Here is a 17079-nt window from a genome sequence, read left to right as displayed (position 1 = left end):
ATAAAAATAAATGGAGATTATAGAAGAAGAACAGTTTGTAGCCCCTCCCCACACACACACACAAAAGATATTAAAGTTTACGGCCGGTCATGAAAATGATAGTATCAAAAAAGTGATAGCACAGTAAAAGTCATTGTAAAAATAGCTTTAAAGACCACATGGTAGTCATGTGAAACTTGATATATTTCTCTTTTATAGTCAACAGTATACGATACATTGTATTGCATCATCATGCACAGCACAATGTGCCATAGTTTGTACACTCCTGGTAAAGTTCAGAGTCACTACTCAGTGTGTCAAATGCAATGAGCAAGATTTTGCAATTTCCCTCATTTTTAATATCCTTTTCGTAAGATCCATTTCACAGTTTTATTCTGTATCATTAGGATTTCAAAATATTCCAAAATGCAATGACCAAAAAAAAAAAAAAAAGGATTGTAATTGAAATTGGGGGTGCAACCAACTCTTTAGAATATTCTTCTGTCTGTGTCGTAAGGCCTCTTGAAATTCTTGGAAAAGAAAAAGTGAACTGGACCAGTGTTTGATGCCCACTGTAGAGTTACTGAGGGAGTCCAACAAATGTTGTGTCAAAGATACTGGAAAGGTACGTTTCATTTAACATGAAAGCAGCATGAAAGGAAGCAGCCAAGCAGGAAGACTTCATCTGCAGCTCACGAGAACTCATGCATAATTCAGATGCAAAAACGCACTGCATCTGTATGCGTGACGGCATCCGTGCTATCACGACAACTGATCTTCCACTCGGGAACGCACACACGGGGCCGCGGCGGGACGCCTCCGGTCCACAAGCATTTGCGTCAACGCAGATGGGAGAGCCAGACCTATTTACAAAACACATTTTCCAAAGGCACGCAATTTGATAATGAACCCCGTGCCCTGAATATCGGCACTGCCGAGGCCCGCCGTATTGATTGCGCAAGCTGTGACGCATGTCCTAATGCTGGTAATTGAGACAAATGCACCCGGAATTGGGTGAACGACAAGAAATATACACTTTTGCTCAAAAGAGTTTGTGATTTGTGATCTGCAAATCTTAAGATGCAGAATTCAGCATAGAATTATGGACAGTCAATATCCTTCTCACTTTCAACTCGACAGGCCATATGCATTGCGTATGGAGTTTCCAAACACATTGCCATGGCAACCAAACTGCTCACAGCAGTCTCGCAAGTCAAAATTGCATCTGGGTGGGCATGAAGTGAATTGCCACTTTCACTGAAGAGTTCTTGATTTTTCCAACAAGATGTAGAATCCATATTTCTCTTGAAGGAAAGGCAATAATCTTTTCTAATATTGAGTTTAATTACTAGTAACAGGTCACTTTGATGCAAGTTTTAAACATATTGTCATGGTAACTGAAGACCTTGCCAGGAGTTTACTTCAAGCTTATCAACCCTAAGTTTAGCAACACTTGAAAGCTATTTTCATACTGTGACAAAGGGGTGAAAATAATCATAAAAAAGAACATACACTGTAGTGGGATTCACACTGATATGAATTAGTGAGATATAAATCTTTATATTTGAACTGCGAATTCACATTCGCAGCGATTAAAAGCACAATCAACACTGCCATCCAAACCTGAAGAAATCTTTTATTTCAGGATTTTCGCCATAGTTTGAGAATTTAGCACAATAATTTGCACTACGAAGAGTGTGTGAATGCTCAAGCCAATAATCTCAAGATTTATTACATCATAACAGTTCATGAACACAAAGGCTACGGTCATCATTTCGATAGATTTTGGGCAAATTATCGCAATTAGCAATTAGCCCGATATTTCTGTCTGTCTGAACAGGTGCAAAAAATCTTGGTACTTGGATTGTAATCAATCACCTGCTATTTTGTCTGTGTGATTGAAACTAATTTATGATGTCACGGGTCTCAGGAATATCAGGAATTGAAATCAACTTGAGGATTTGGAATTGGACAAATTGACTATTGTAGCTACACACTCTTCATTGCTTATTGTATAACACCATGTTTGCTTCTGTGAAACTCCCAGATTTTTGCTTGCAGGGGTTGTATGGGACGATAAGAAAATGGAATGCAAATCTTATACCACATGACAGTTCATGTGCGCAAGGCAATCGCGGAAAAACAGATTACCCGCTCGCTTGCATTACCGCTCACATCGCTTGTGAAGAGCAGAAAATGGCAGAGAGTGACACGCAGTGGCAAATAAAATGACTGCAGTTCGATAATTGGGTTGCATTGGGGGGGATCGGTGTCACCACCTTGGCGTCTGCTCCTGTCGAAAGTAACTCCACGCGAGAGCGACACCGCGGGGTCGTCGCAGTCGAGCCACTCTGCAAGGCGTCCAACGAGCCCGAACGAAACGTTTTGGGGGACTCAATTATTGAAGCCCGACCTATTCGGCTTGTCTCCCTCGCCTGCCTTGAGGCCATCATGGCCGAGCTCTAACCCCCAGGGGGGCCCACGGTGTCTCTCCTTGAAGCACCCTGTAACTGACCAAGGCATTAATTCAAATATCACTATTTGTCCACGAGGTTGCCACGGGACAGTCCATTGAGACTGAATTCCATAAAAGATGTAACACCTCCACAGACGAGGCACATAGGAAATTGAACACCTAAACTCAACAACAACAACAAGAGCAGGCCTGCCGTGTGCTGCTGCAGAAAATGTGAAAGCCACGCATCTTGTTTTTGTCAACATAATACATAAAGATAATTAATTTTCAGTCTTTCGGGGATACTTGCACTCAACGTGAAATGAATGCAATTCTCTTGAATACTGCGAGGCAAGTTACATACAGTCATGTTGTTAGGCTGGTGCCAATGGAGGACAAAGTACTTTACCATCATTTACCATTCTCATCTCTCTGACAAAACTTGAATAGTTTTCTCCTTTGTTTTTCTTGCTGCATGAAATTAAAAAAAAAAAAATCTAGTGACCTTTGCCGGCTAATGTTTGTTGAAATAATAATCTACAAATGGTAACCTTTTTTTCGGAGGGGGGGGGGGGGAGGTGAAAGAATGGTAGCTACAGAATTCTCAACCCAAACCACGACTTCATGGCATTTTATGCAAGAACAAATGGGGGAGTTGGGAGTTGATTATCATCTCAGCTAATTTGTGCAAGAGAGGTTTCAACCAATCCCCCATTGCTGTTTGATACAGTAAAAAAAAAAATGCGCACCTTTAAATTTGAATAACTTCATTATTGTTTTTCTGATTTTCATGACACACTCAACATTCTAATTTGTTCAAAAAAAATTTTCGGTAGAGTCATTTTCATCAACTTGATCACGACACGGGATTGCACTTTGGCAAATGCCCATCACACACACAGCACAATGTCAATATGTGTGTGGCCCCGCCAATCGTCGGGGAAACTCCCAATAAGCCCGTCTGTCACCATCTCACAGTAATGTCTGTGTGTGTGTGTGTATTGCACTGCATAGTCCCACACAGCATGATATTTGCTTGTGTCAAGAGGGTTACAGACACCAGTGTTCAAACCTGCACAGAAACCATGGAACAGCTTGCCCCAATGACTTGGCTCATTGCTCTCAATCTCTCCTTCTCTTCTTGCTTGGCAGGGAAGCAGCGAGGGGGGTGGGGCGAGGGGGGGGGGGGGGAGGAAGACCAGACAGCCACACAACCATGACAGAATTACGAAAGACAAGGGTAATTTTTTGCTTGCAATGCCATAGGCCCCTCAATGTGGGATATTTTTTTCTATGCAGTTATTTTTGCAAATTTTGTGCAATGTGATAATAGCATGAAAAATATACATGCGCCAATATTTTCCTAATCTGTGTTTATCCTTGTGAATTTACATTGTCCACGCAAAATGTCAGGAATGAGCAAGATAAAAGACACAAAAATTTGTCTCTATACATCAGGCACACAAAATCAATTGCTCCCAATTTCATAGCAATTATACAATACCACAAGGTGAAATTTCTCCTCTGTCCAAAAATTAGAGATGTCACAGTACTATGATCTCGTTTTTTCCCAGTATTTCAGAAACACATTTCTCAACACAGCTTTGAGTTTATCAACTGCCCAAAACTCCCTGAAAGTTGTCTGGAAACCTTAATTCTACTCCAGAAGTACATGTAGGCCTAAGTTGATTGTTTTTGTGAAGCGTTACACATCATGTGGGGGAACAATACTTGAGAGCCTGAAGGACAGGCTAATAATAACACCAAAGGATACATTTTATGACAATGTCATCAAAACAGACCCCAACACCAGCAACAAGAAGACCCCATAATGTTGTATACACATATAAGTGTGTGTATGTGGGGGGGGGGGGGGGGTAGTGGCTGTGGACACTGAAGTGCACAAAACCTTGAACACATTAAAATATACCCCACTGCAAAATACAGTATGGAAGTATTTTTGTATTTATAGAGTCTACTAGGTCACTCCATTTCCATGAAGTAGGATACCAGTACAAACCTAACATTCAGCATTTACACTGCTCCATGTTCAAGTACAATGCATGAAAGAAGTAGCTCCATCACGCAGAGGTCAAGGCCTTTGAAAGCATCAGGTACAGCTAGCAATGGGGGAGGAGGGGGGGGGGTGGGGTTCAAGGCAAGGTGACTTTCCAAAACCAGCAGGTGAGGAAAGGAGGGTACCAGTTCTAGGCTGCCTTTATCAACTTGCAAATGTTTCAAACTATCAAAAGGCGTTTGCGATAATATGCCTTTAATATTGGATTGCATTTCTCAGGTAGTTGCGTTTATCAACTCTGACGTGAGTAGACTGGGAGGCCTTGTCACTGCGCAGCTCTATTGCGCAGTTTGTCCCGAGGAGTGGGGATACCAGTACAAACCTTCCATCATCCAGTTTTAACACTGCTACAACAAACGATTTTGCGTTTGTCAACTCTACAGAGTAGTGTTTGTGGCTAAAACGCGCATGTGATCACATTTTTTTTCCAGCGTTTCATAATTGCGTTACCATCCCTGCAATCAAAACAGCTTTGTGTTTTGCAAGCACTCTGGGTTTTAATATGTCACAGACCCACAGATGAACTTTTAATTCTCATTAACCATCACTCCTCAGAATTATATGCAACATACAGTATGTAATGGAGGCCTACTGTACACTGAACATCCAAAACTGTAGGCCTATAATTATGCAGAATAAGATGTTACACGCAAAATGTCGCTGGGCCTGATGCTCAAAACATGAAAACACAAATATTATGACAGTTTACATGCAGTAATGTCAATTTGTCATATTGATTACAATTTCAAAGTGTCACATGCACTCACAAAACAGCTGTATCAGTAGTCAGCCACTTCTGCAAATTACAGCATGAATTGAGACTTTCCTCTATCTATTGCATGATCTACAGTTGTACAGTAAGTTGCATGTCAGTCTCTGTGTATGTGTGTGTGTGTGTCAATATGTCAATATTTTCTCTGGGACTGATTGATAATTGAGTTATTCGTGTTGAAGAGAGACTACTTGCATTATAAATTGAAAAATGGATTGTTTGTGTTTTGAATTGTATTTGTATTTTAGATTGGGTTAATTCATGAATGATTTGAATAAATTAGTAAACATGAAGGAAAAAAAAAGTGTGTGTGTGTGTGTGTGTGTGGTGTACAAGGCGAGTGCAGAACTATAAAAATAGAGGAAGGGGTAGGGTAAGGGTTGCAAAGGGAGTGCATACAAATTCATAAGGGTACGAAAGTTCAAGAGGCTCATGGGTGGCAGAGGTACATGTAATGAAATTCCATCGTCTTCTTCGGCCTATCCAATCTGAGACCGTTTCTGCAGACATGTTCAGACGTGCACATCTCTCTCTTTTATCTCCCTTTTTCTTCTAGACATCACAATCTACTGGAAGATTGTCTCTCGTGTTTGCCTTCGATGACTGGCTAATCCTCTTTTCTATTTTCTTTCATTCTAGGCACTGGACTTGTACAATGTATCTCACAAAAGACAGAGATCCATATGATATGGTATCTCAGAAGTACTCTGTACACATTGTACTGTACATCATCTTCAAAAAGTATTCACATAAAAGAACAAAGAAACAAAATAGTATTTAAAAATCAAATATAAAAACAACACACACACAATTTTGTGAGACCACAAACCTAGAATTTACAACAGAATTTCTATCATATTCAAACATCTGTATTTAGTTGGGGGGGGGGAACAAACTTAAAATGTGTTGAGGAAATAGAAAAAGTATCTTTACAAATTCAAGGGAGCTACGTGTATGAAAACTTCAAAATAAAACAAAGAGAGAAAAACATAGATGGTAACAAGTTCCTGGGAAAAAAATCCTGAAAAGTTACCTATCCTGTTACACCATATGAACAACAGTTTGAAGTTTGAGTTAAAAATGACACTTTAAAGTACTACAATTTAGTGTACAGCATATGTATGGTAAAATATTCTATGTAGACCTGCATGTACAATGTGCTGTGCACTGTACTGTACAGTATGTGATGTCATTCTGTTTTTATACATGTACAGAGATGAAGCTGTGGTGTGAAGAAAATTGAAAGTACATTGTACCAGTAAGACAGAGAACTACTGTAGTACAGACCTGTCCTGTATGATTCGTTTTTCATCAACATAATATTTCATTCCAGTGTACCAGGTACATTGCATGTAGGCCCTATAAAATCCTCCAACCCCCCCCCCCCCCCTTCCTTTGGTAAAGTACAACACCGAGATCTTCACTATTCTGTCATTCAGAAGTAATCAAACCCTCGCTTTATACAATGATAGAGCATATTAAAATGGAAGGAAAACTGACTTAATAATTTGTGATTTGTTTTCCAATACCTAAAGGTATTCCCTAATGAAAATGTGTATGCCAAAAGATGAGTGTTTGCAGGACATCAGTTGCAGATTTGTGTAGAGTCCTTCATACCCGTCTGTGAACTCTGATGAAAATGTGTACATGGCAAAAGATGAGTGTTTGCAGGACATCAGTTGCAGATTTGTGCAGAGTCCATCATACCCGTCTGTGAACTCTGATTATCAGCGGGTGATACAAATTATCCAAATATTAAAGTTCAATGGGACTCCAGCGCCACAGCACATTCCTCATGTCTGAAGAGCGAGGGGGCCTACAGTACCTACCCATTTATGATTGTGGTGCTATGTACAAACATGATACATGTAAGCCAACACACTTCATGATGTGCTCTACACACAAAGAGAGTCTGGAAAATGTCATCATTTCCGGCATTTGACCTGAATATCATCCTCCAATGCAGGATATGACCTCCGGTGAACCGAAGTTGACACGTTCATCTGCTTGACTGTGGCAGGCATGTGGGATGTGGATGACACGGATGCAGCCCTGCCCACCGTCTCCGATGTTACAAAAGCGCCACTGCTGGGGGGAAGCTTCGTCTGAGGTTTCACTTCGGCTTCCACGAATATCAGAAAAAGGGGGTGGAAATCGATGACGGGAGGGGGACTGCACAGGGAGTGATATTGGGTTTCTCTTCTGTAGGCAAGATGTCATGGAATCAAAGCCACACTGTGTGCTTCACAGCCAGTATCATGTGCAGCAATACAGTGCAATACCCTTAACTGTCAGGGAAACATTTTCCCTTGTTCCAATCTATCAAACTCTGGTATCCAATCAAACATTACACCACTGAATCATAATTACTGGCAGGGAGCTACAGACATTGTAGACAGGGACAGACAAAGGAGGAAAAGAGATTGAGAGAATAAAACAACGACATTATGAGCACACGCACTCTCTTGAAGCAAACTCTGCAATCTGTTGTCAAAATTCTTCAGAGCACGAAGGGGAAATTAGCCATGAAATATCTCATACTGCTCCCAAACGACAGCTTCATAAAAACACAGGCTGTGACGGTGCATAATGCATGGCCGAGTTCTGCACATCATGGGCCTCCCGGGTCCGAGCAGAATTTGTCTCGGCTTGAAGCAAGCCAGCCGGGCCCGCCGTCATCAAGCCTGTAAATGATGATTATGTGTTAGTTCGTGCACTTTAGATGACCCACTGCTCCTCGTCACCAGTCACTAATCACCAATCAATACCAAGGAACCGCTTGTCCCTTGGCTTCACTTTAAAAGCATTAAGACAGCTAAAGTCATGTCATCCTCATGTCTTCATTACATCTAACCATTAAGAATTCTCACTGAATGCAGAGAAGGTGGCCACTTGTCCTTTAGTACTGAAAGTCTCGATGCAAGAAACTGGGATTTCAGAGTTCTACATTAGGGTGCTACAAACAAACCCACCCAACCACTAGCCCAGGGCAACAAAAAGCCTCTACTGCTGGACTTCATAAGGAAAATGACTAGGAAATTGCCTGTTATTACTGTATGGGGCCCTTTTCTCCCAAATGCATATCAAGGCAAGAGGGAGAAAAAAGTTTTCATAGTAGAAGTGTCTGTACCACCATGCATAAAAAAGGGCAAACAACCTATATACTAGAACAGCCCATTTATAGGGCCTACTGTACATGATATTGGTACCATACAAAAATTAAATTTCTATTCCGGTTTTTTAAAGGAGGTTGAGTGCTCAGAATTTCAGACCATAATTTTGCTACTCTCGTAGTTTCTCCCTGGTTTTTTTTTTTTTTTTGATTTTTACAATGGAGAAAGAGGGATCTGACATCATTGCTGCATTACTTGCACAAACATATAACACAAGTACACTTGTGCAATCAATCATATCTGAACTGAATTCAACTGCATGAATCTCTGTAGGGCCCTACATGTACCGGTATGTCGATTCTTGAGTAGGGCCTATTGATATGGTACATTTGTATTAAAGTATTGATCATGACCATCTACTCAAGTGTGTACGTGTAGAATTCTGTTTTGTGACATAATAAATGAAGGTGTAGACAGTACGTACTGCACATACGTGTACAACAGCTCTTCATGTAGCTCAGTTGACTGGATTTTATATCACATCAAACATTCACAAACAATCCATGGTCATGTTGCCACGGAGACAATCTGTGGTGCAGAGCTCTGATGTCAGAAACAATGATCTGGGTACACTGGTGTACGTGGTATGATTCAATGATATCAAGTGCGGGAGGATAGTTTCACTACAAGCCACCCAAGTGCATCGTTGATACAGCCCGGGGTCATTCCTTCTCTTGTGTTGTGCTAATCAATGTCTCATTTTCCAAACACATCTCCTTGTCAGTTGTCAAGATTATGAGCTTCCTTTTCTTCTTAGCAGTCTGTGAGTCTGCAAAAACTGCCTAGTGCTGTGGTCACAGAAAGCACCAGACTGGTTATCTGCAAATAGACTCTACTGTAGTGGCATCAATTATGTTGAGGTAGACAATAAGTATCCTAAAATATGCAGTTTTAAATAAAGGTGTCAACAATAGGGATTATTCTGGACAGTAAGGGAGGCCTTTCAAAAGGGCATTATTCCTACTGCAGCCCCATTTGCAAGACAACGTACATTACGCATTGGTTCAGAAATCCCACACAGCGAGGAAACCCTCTGTCGCTCGAGACATGGTGGGGGGAAAATATATGATGAGTTGACCTGGGTCATGGGGGCTCCGCCAGACAGCTGTCAGGAGACCAGCGGTGAGCAATGGACCAGGTCCTAGCCTTTTTTCAAGACACTACTTTCATGAAAACTCTCCCACCCCCTCTCTTTTCCCCCGACAATGTACACACACACACACACACACACATACACACACACACACACACATACAATTGTACTATACACTTTGTTTTGATTCCGAGCATGGAAAAGAGAGGGAGAGAGAGAGAGAAGTTTCCTGGTTCTGTAGAGAAAGCTTACATTGTACGTAAGAATATCTCACAAACAACTTTCAAAACTTGCCTACATGTATTTTTAGTATCACTGGAGGCCTACTGTAGTATACATTGTACTGTAAATTTGTATGCAGCAGGTGACATAAATTGGTATGTGTTGCATAGCAAGTCTACTAAATGTTGCTGATAAACTCCACTTTAGTTGAAACAGAAATGAAAGACCACTGTTTAATGTATTTTATATTTAAGCCTCCATTACAATGAAAATTGCTGGGTTGCATTCATGATTTATGACCTTGATTTTCCATACTGCACATCTACTGTAGTGCAGACCATTGTACACCAGGAAATGTAAGTTTGGGAAAGTCTCCAGCAAGGTTTTGGGTTACTGCCAGTTATCCAGCATGGCTGGCATGGTGTATTAAATGTCCTATGCCTCACTGCTTGCGCAGAAAAAAAAAAAAAAAAAAAACTTTTCCTTTGGTAACACAGAGTTCAAATATGAATCATTGTTCATACAGACTTTAGAGCAGAGCATGAAAAGAGCAAAAAAAAAAAAAAAGAAAAAAGAAGAAGAAAAAAAAATTAAGCCACAAGGTTTACAGTTGTACAATTACATGTACAACTGGCTTTGTCAAGCTACATGTAAATGTACAGTACAATTACCCTGTAATTGTGACTACGCAAACATCTGAGAAGAGGCTAGGCCATCATATTCATTTGTCATATATGCCATTGTACGTGATGGGAGCCACCCAAAGATAACGGCACATAGCCGAGGGCCAAACTGTACGCAGGGTAAGACTCCAGTGCCAGTGACTGAGCCTGTGTGTGGCAGTGACTTCCCGAATAGTTGCTTTTTGAGTCACTGGAGTCGACTTCCACTTGGAAAACAATCTCACGCTATCCTTGTGTGACTAATTCTCTTGTTTAAGGCCAACACTTTGTATCTGAGGCGCACAGGAGTCGTGCTGTGCAGCACCAAGATAGGTTACAGGGAAGTGTATGTGGTATTACAGAGCCACTAACTTCGCTTGTTAGCAATGTCCACACCCACATTCACTGGAAATCACTGAGTGCACAATGCATTCCTTTCCTATTATGCAAACAAACAGCAACTAAAAACTTTTATATTTGTGTTTCACCCTAAAGTGTGGTACACTAGGAGACCAGTCATGGCTAGTGCAGAGGTACAATTGTACACATATTGTCACACAACTGTGCCTATTTTATTTTGATGTGCAAGATACGGTGCATACAAAACGTAAAAATTGCACCCCAACCACACAAGTGTAAAGTGTACACTTTATACGTGGGCATCCTATTTTCCCTCATTGACAACTGCAGTGGTGAGACAATGGTACTTTCGCACACAAAGGCATTGTACCCACTGGAATGTCTGATGTTCTCCACGCAAAATAAACATGTGATGATTTGAGGTACTGTACACAAGTGTATATGTATAATGTTCATTTTATAGTACGTGTACACCGTGTAGGCCTACAGTGTATGTACATTTTGTATACATTCTTCCTGAATACCATTGAATTCCTTCCTGTATGAGTGGGCACCTCCTTTATCCTGGTAGTAGTACAAGTACAAGTACAAGTAGTGTAAGTGCATCATTCTGAGCATGGATATGAAATTGGCACATTAAGGGATGGAAGACGACCCATATAATAAACTTCGTTAAAAGTGTGCACGGTTTCATGTACTGTAAACCGGTAGCTCAATGGTTTCAAACTGCATCTTACAAGTTGAACTTGTGTGCAAAGAGATATTACCAGGTACCTTGTGGCAATTACATGTATCTAAAACACGCAAGACATAAAATATGTTACATTTGTGTACAACTTGCTTATGGCAAAATAATGACTTTGACCCACTCCAAGAACCTGCATAAAACTGAAGTACCCCACAAATTGTGCTCCAATAAACTAGTTTTAATCTCATGAAATAAAAACAAATTGCAGCATGCATTCAGAGGTTAAAGATGAGTTGTATGCAAGTTTGTACACTGTACAGCTGTATAATCTCTCACAATGTACATGTACGCAGCAACTGAAGTTGCCATAATCCCACAATGACATTCATTAGTGTGTGTTTGTTTCTTTGTTTATTTTTTCTTTAATGCATCTTCCTTGTATAATACAAACATTACTCATTAGTAAATTAAAGAACCCCTGCTTAGGATCTGATAGACTTGCTGTCACTCCATCAATGTGTTGATTAACCCTCTGCCTGCTACACAATATTCATCTCCTGTCCATTATGTTTGTGAAATTTATGCACATTTGGCTCATTGGCATAGGAAGCATTAAAGGACATTGTAGGAAACTTTTGTCTCGCATGACGACAATGGATTGAAGAAGTATGATTTCTCTGAATCAAACCCCTCCATCTTTAATACAAAAGCACAATCCGAACCAGCTGCCCTTACAAACTGCAGAAATTCATGTCCTGAATCAAAAGTGTCAAACTCAAATACAGGGCTACTGCTACTCTAGTGCTACAAATGTACAGGTGTTCAGTAATACATGAGGCATAGTGTTTACACCATATGTCCATGTAGGCTTTTACACCATGCAATTTACTTGTACCTACATTACATACATGTACGTACATCTGGCACTCATTTCCCACACCTAAGTATTTTGGTGTACAATGTACATGTACAGTACAGTGTACAACAACATGTGTATGTAATTATCTAACCCACGACCTTCATACGTGATTTGATATTATCTGATCTGCGATTTTTCACAAAATAGCAGGAGTAGTGGAATGGGCATTAATAAAGGTATAGTATTTTGTACGTTTCACAGGCAGGGCTATACTAACAGTGATACACTGTGTTGTCTTGAACAAGCCAACAAGTTGGTATACAAGTACAGCAACTGTATTTTACCTAAAATACAGTTTCTACAGTTTTAGAATGTTTTAACTACATTGCATGCGTAAATTCTGACTGTACTCTAAAAATAATTTTAGAGTACATGTGCATACAGTATACAAACTTCCGTGTTATGTGAACACACACTGTACATTGTAATGTTCCATGTACATGTACCCACTTGGTTTACAGTGCACTGATAGCAATTAGACAATCCCGGTGAAAATGTTCTGTGGGTAAACTAATTCATTAGTTTTGCTTAAAAAAAAAAAAAAAAAAAAAAAAAAAAGAATCTCGAGACTAGACCTAAAACTGAAAGCACACTGTAGTTTTAAGGGCTTCAATCTCAATGAGGTGGCTTATAATGAAATCTACTTGTACATGGCCACTTGCATACTGACAATGCAAACAAAAGTATACAGAGAGTAAAAACAATACAACAGCCAGTAATCTGTACAATGTACACAACTGCACATCGTACATTCATGGACAATTTATACTGTAGGTATAGCAAGGCCACATAACTATTCCATCAACTACATGTACATACTGTAACCCCCCCCCCCAATCTTTGTTTCCCTGACAATTTACAAATAAACAACCTCAACACAAAGTACAGTATCGGGATATTGTCTGACCTTCAAGGTTTACATGTAGTATCAATCAAACACTATACATGTATATACTGTATGTAGGCCTAGAGTATGAGCATTGATCAAACTGATTGGTTGAATGATCATGGTCACATGACCTTGGCATCAACTAGTCTCTCTCCAGTCATATTGCCAAATGCTTGCTGACATTCCAATTTAGTGGCATTTTTCTTTCGACTATAATACGAGTACAGTCAGGGGATTATGTTTTTTGCCATAATCACCAGGCGAACTGGCCTTACACTTTTTAAAAATGTCTACACAATAAATGCTTTCAATTTTTTGTGTGGATGTACAGTGTATACAGGCCTACATGCACAGTTGTATATAGGCCTACATGCACAATGTACAGTGTACATAATGACAATCTATGAATTTTGTGAGGAAATTCTTTCTTTTTTTTTTCTTAAAACTATCTATTTGCTATACATTGTATGTCGGTTTCAACAGAATACAAATATTACAAGACGACAATGATTTATTCTTGGTATCAAACTACGAGAGGTCTGAACAAGACTGATTACAGTAAAATCTACTTTTGTGTACATGTACAGTACATCAAATTTTGAATGTTTTCAGGTGCATTTATATCCTGTCCCCTCCCCCCCCCCCCCCCAAGAAAGATAAGCATTCTGCACTGCCAAATTGATGAGGCAAAATCTCTACGTATGGCTACTATTGTGGGTGTGTATTGCATTGGGCGTCAGCCAACAGTGCCTGCCTGCACAGAAGTAGATAAGGAGAAGAGGTCAATGTTTATCCAAGCTGTTTTTTCTACACTCAAGTGACTTATCCCAACAGAGGTCAAGTTATGAACTCAAAATAAAGTAAACTACATAACTATTAATCCTTGCAGTGTACATATGTACATAACGAACCTGTTTACTTTTTGTGTATTCTGAACAGATAGAGTATCACAATGGATTTTGAATTCAATTCAAATTTTGCCCAAAAATGTTTGCCAAAAATTACTGATCAATTCAAATCCAGGCATGTGAGACATGTACAGCTTATTTTCCTAAAAAAAAAACAATAACAATTTCATAAATCACATGTAATAAAGTTAAAGTAACAGCACTGATATTAAATATTGCCTGAGCCCCATTCTTGCACTGCGATTTAAATGTTGGCCTACAGTTTGTATATTACAGCAAGCTTCATAATCTTTCACCCAATCATAAATCAAGGTGACTCTAGACTCTAGTAGGGCAATGAAGCAAACAGCCGCAGAAGCTACAAATGTAATGGATGATTTAAAAAAAAACAACAACAATAGAAGCCACAAGCACTAGATGCCTTACATGTACCCACGTCATGTGCTTTCCAGACTTCATAAAGAGAGAATAAGAATTGAGATGTCAGAACGTGACCAAAGGATTAAGCAGCATGTACCGGGGATGTTATCCTGGGAGCCCTAAAAAGGCTTCGTGTCTGTAATGACAATGCTCGAGAAGCTCTAGTAGTATTTTTCTTCTTTCTTTTTTCACGAATTTTACTCTATAAAATGTACACGCCCCCCCCCCCATGCAAACATGAAATATCCCTCATTTTTTAGCATGTGCAGACAAAGTCAACCCTTTATTAAAAAGTATCGTATATACACTGTACTAGTACGTACAAACACATTTTTATAATATGCGTCATTCAGTAGCAATGTCTGCAATGACCTGCAATCTGACTGTAATACTCTGTGATTTCTCGACTATATTGGGCATACTAGCTTGTTGACATGTCTCTTTTAAATGATATTTTATGATTGTACATGTTTGTGCATCTGTGCATAAGATAATAGGGGTCAGGTAGTGTACAGTGGTAAGGAAAAAATGGGGGGGGGGGGCAGGCATAATGAAGTGTTTCCATAGTCATACTCATAGATTGATATGTTTCAGTATTTCTCCAGCGCTATAAATAGTATAGAATACATTGTACACACCTATGTAGTTCAGAAATTAATTCTATTGGCATTCTGTTACATTAGCTGTTGTAGTCCTTTTCATTACTCAACCGTCCTTGCTATGATTGTTGATATACACTGTATTATCAATAACATCACTCACTGCACTGTAATGGGAAATTTATTTCTTATTTGTACTAAAAAACCTGCACCAAGGTGTGACCTCCAGTGCCAAAATTCGACTGCACACAAAAGCGGCATGTTGATGTACAAGTAGAGTTCTAGCTAGTTTATAGTCGGCAGTCAAATTTTGGATGGCATTTATGATTGAATTACGGGCGGCTTGCTTGCATTACTAAACAAGAGAGACCTCAGTAGCTTCTCAATGTCAATGACATCCTTTTTAATAAATTTAATAAATATTCAAAATTCATAAGTTAAATATTTTTTCATTCATTTTGTCTTTCTTTTTTTTTTGGGTACAAATGAAATCTAGGCCTATGTAACTCGAGTTAGAGGTTGATAAAAATTGCACAATTTGAAACTTACCTATTATTTGTGATTCCAAAATCACAAAATAACACACTTTGAACAGCACCCTCCACTGCTTGGTTTGTGTGGAGCAAGTATATGCATGATCTCCACAACACAGTCTGCGAATACATCGTTTACATTCAACGTGCTCTTAGCGGAGCTCTCATAGAACGGCACGCCCCATCGGTTGGCGAGGATCATCCCTTCGCTGGTGGGCACCTGACGCTCGTGCTCCAAGTCCGCCTTATTTCCAACAAGAACCATGGGGACCCTGTCTGTTCCTTTCACCCTCACTATCTGCTCCCGAATATTTAGAACATCTCCAAAGGATTGTTTACTCGTAACACTGTAAACAACGAGAAAACCCTGTCCATTTCTGATGTATAAATCTCTCATCGACGCGAACTGTTCCGTTCCAGCCGTATCCAAGATTTCCAAAATTGCCATTGTATTTTCGACCTCAATGGCTTTGCGGTAGAAATCCTCGATTGTGGGGTCGTATTTCTCCACAAAATTGCCCGAGACAAACTGGACAGTTAGGGCACTTTTGCCCACACCTCCACTGCCAAGAACCACAACTTTGTATTCACGCATTTTGGATTAAATCCTTGGCCAAGACGAAGGAAAAGTAGGATAGATAGCGTGCGACAAGGGAAAGGCACGCCAAGTATACACAAGCTCGCTGATGTTTATAGTGTGGAAATGCCCGTGAGATTGCACAGCTGTACGTGGAAGCTCCTCACACAGTAGGCGGCTGTACAAGGCGATGGGCAAAGTTAGTGAACTGTAGCGATTGTCCCTCCAGAGTGCAAAGTGAAACTTTTTATGAAGAAGCTACTGATGATACAAAGTTCCACGAATATAATCCACAGGAAAGTGATATCGCAGTTGATTGCCGATATTTTCTTCATCTGTAATTAACTGTCCAGATTTCGGTAATGTTGTCGGTAAAATTCCGCCATAATTTAGTAGAAACGGCACTTTCAGATCCGGAAATCACGGCAACCCAGTCACATTCTTTGGGACGTACGTACGTACGAACGCACGGCCACGGTATTCACACTGAAAGCATGCTAGCACAGCGCGAGCGAGGCTGCGAAATGCATAATGTGTACGTTCTGGAACCGTATTGAATGAATGTTGTGCATGCAGCAGACAGTTTCGTGACGCGTTTTAGCTACAAGCACAGAAAGCCGCCTATGTGTTTACAGTCTGTGTATTATACATACGCTGGTTGCGCGTGTGATCCTTCGCCCTCAGTCAACACGGTGGTGCATACTAGTGTAGTACGTCGCATGCAATGCACGGCATATCGACAGCAGGGAGGTG

At 40.1% G+C, this 17079-nt stretch overlaps 1 protein-coding gene across 1 annotated transcript in view; it reads right to left on the bottom strand.

Moving 5' to 3' along the window:
* LOC140244300 (ras-related protein Rap-2b-like) overlaps window positions 1-16689 on the bottom strand; it is a 56926-nt gene extending 40237 nt beyond the window's left edge. The window contains exon 1 of the mRNA XM_072323943.1: window positions 15766-16689. Coding sequence (XP_072180044.1) covers window positions 15787-16344 — 558 coding nt within the window. The 5' untranslated portion in view covers window positions 16345-16689 and the 3' untranslated portion in view covers window positions 15766-15786. The remainder of the gene's footprint in view (window positions 1-15765) is intronic.
* Window positions 16690-17079: the final 390 nt, after the last annotated feature.

This window comes from Diadema setosum, chromosome 21, assembly GCF_964275005.1.
Source record: "Diadema setosum chromosome 21, eeDiaSeto1, whole genome shotgun sequence".
In the NCBI taxonomy this organism is placed as follows: Eukaryota; Metazoa; Echinodermata; class Echinoidea; order Diadematoida; family Diadematidae; genus Diadema; species Diadema setosum.
This window is presented reverse-complemented; position numbering and strand designations above follow the sequence as displayed.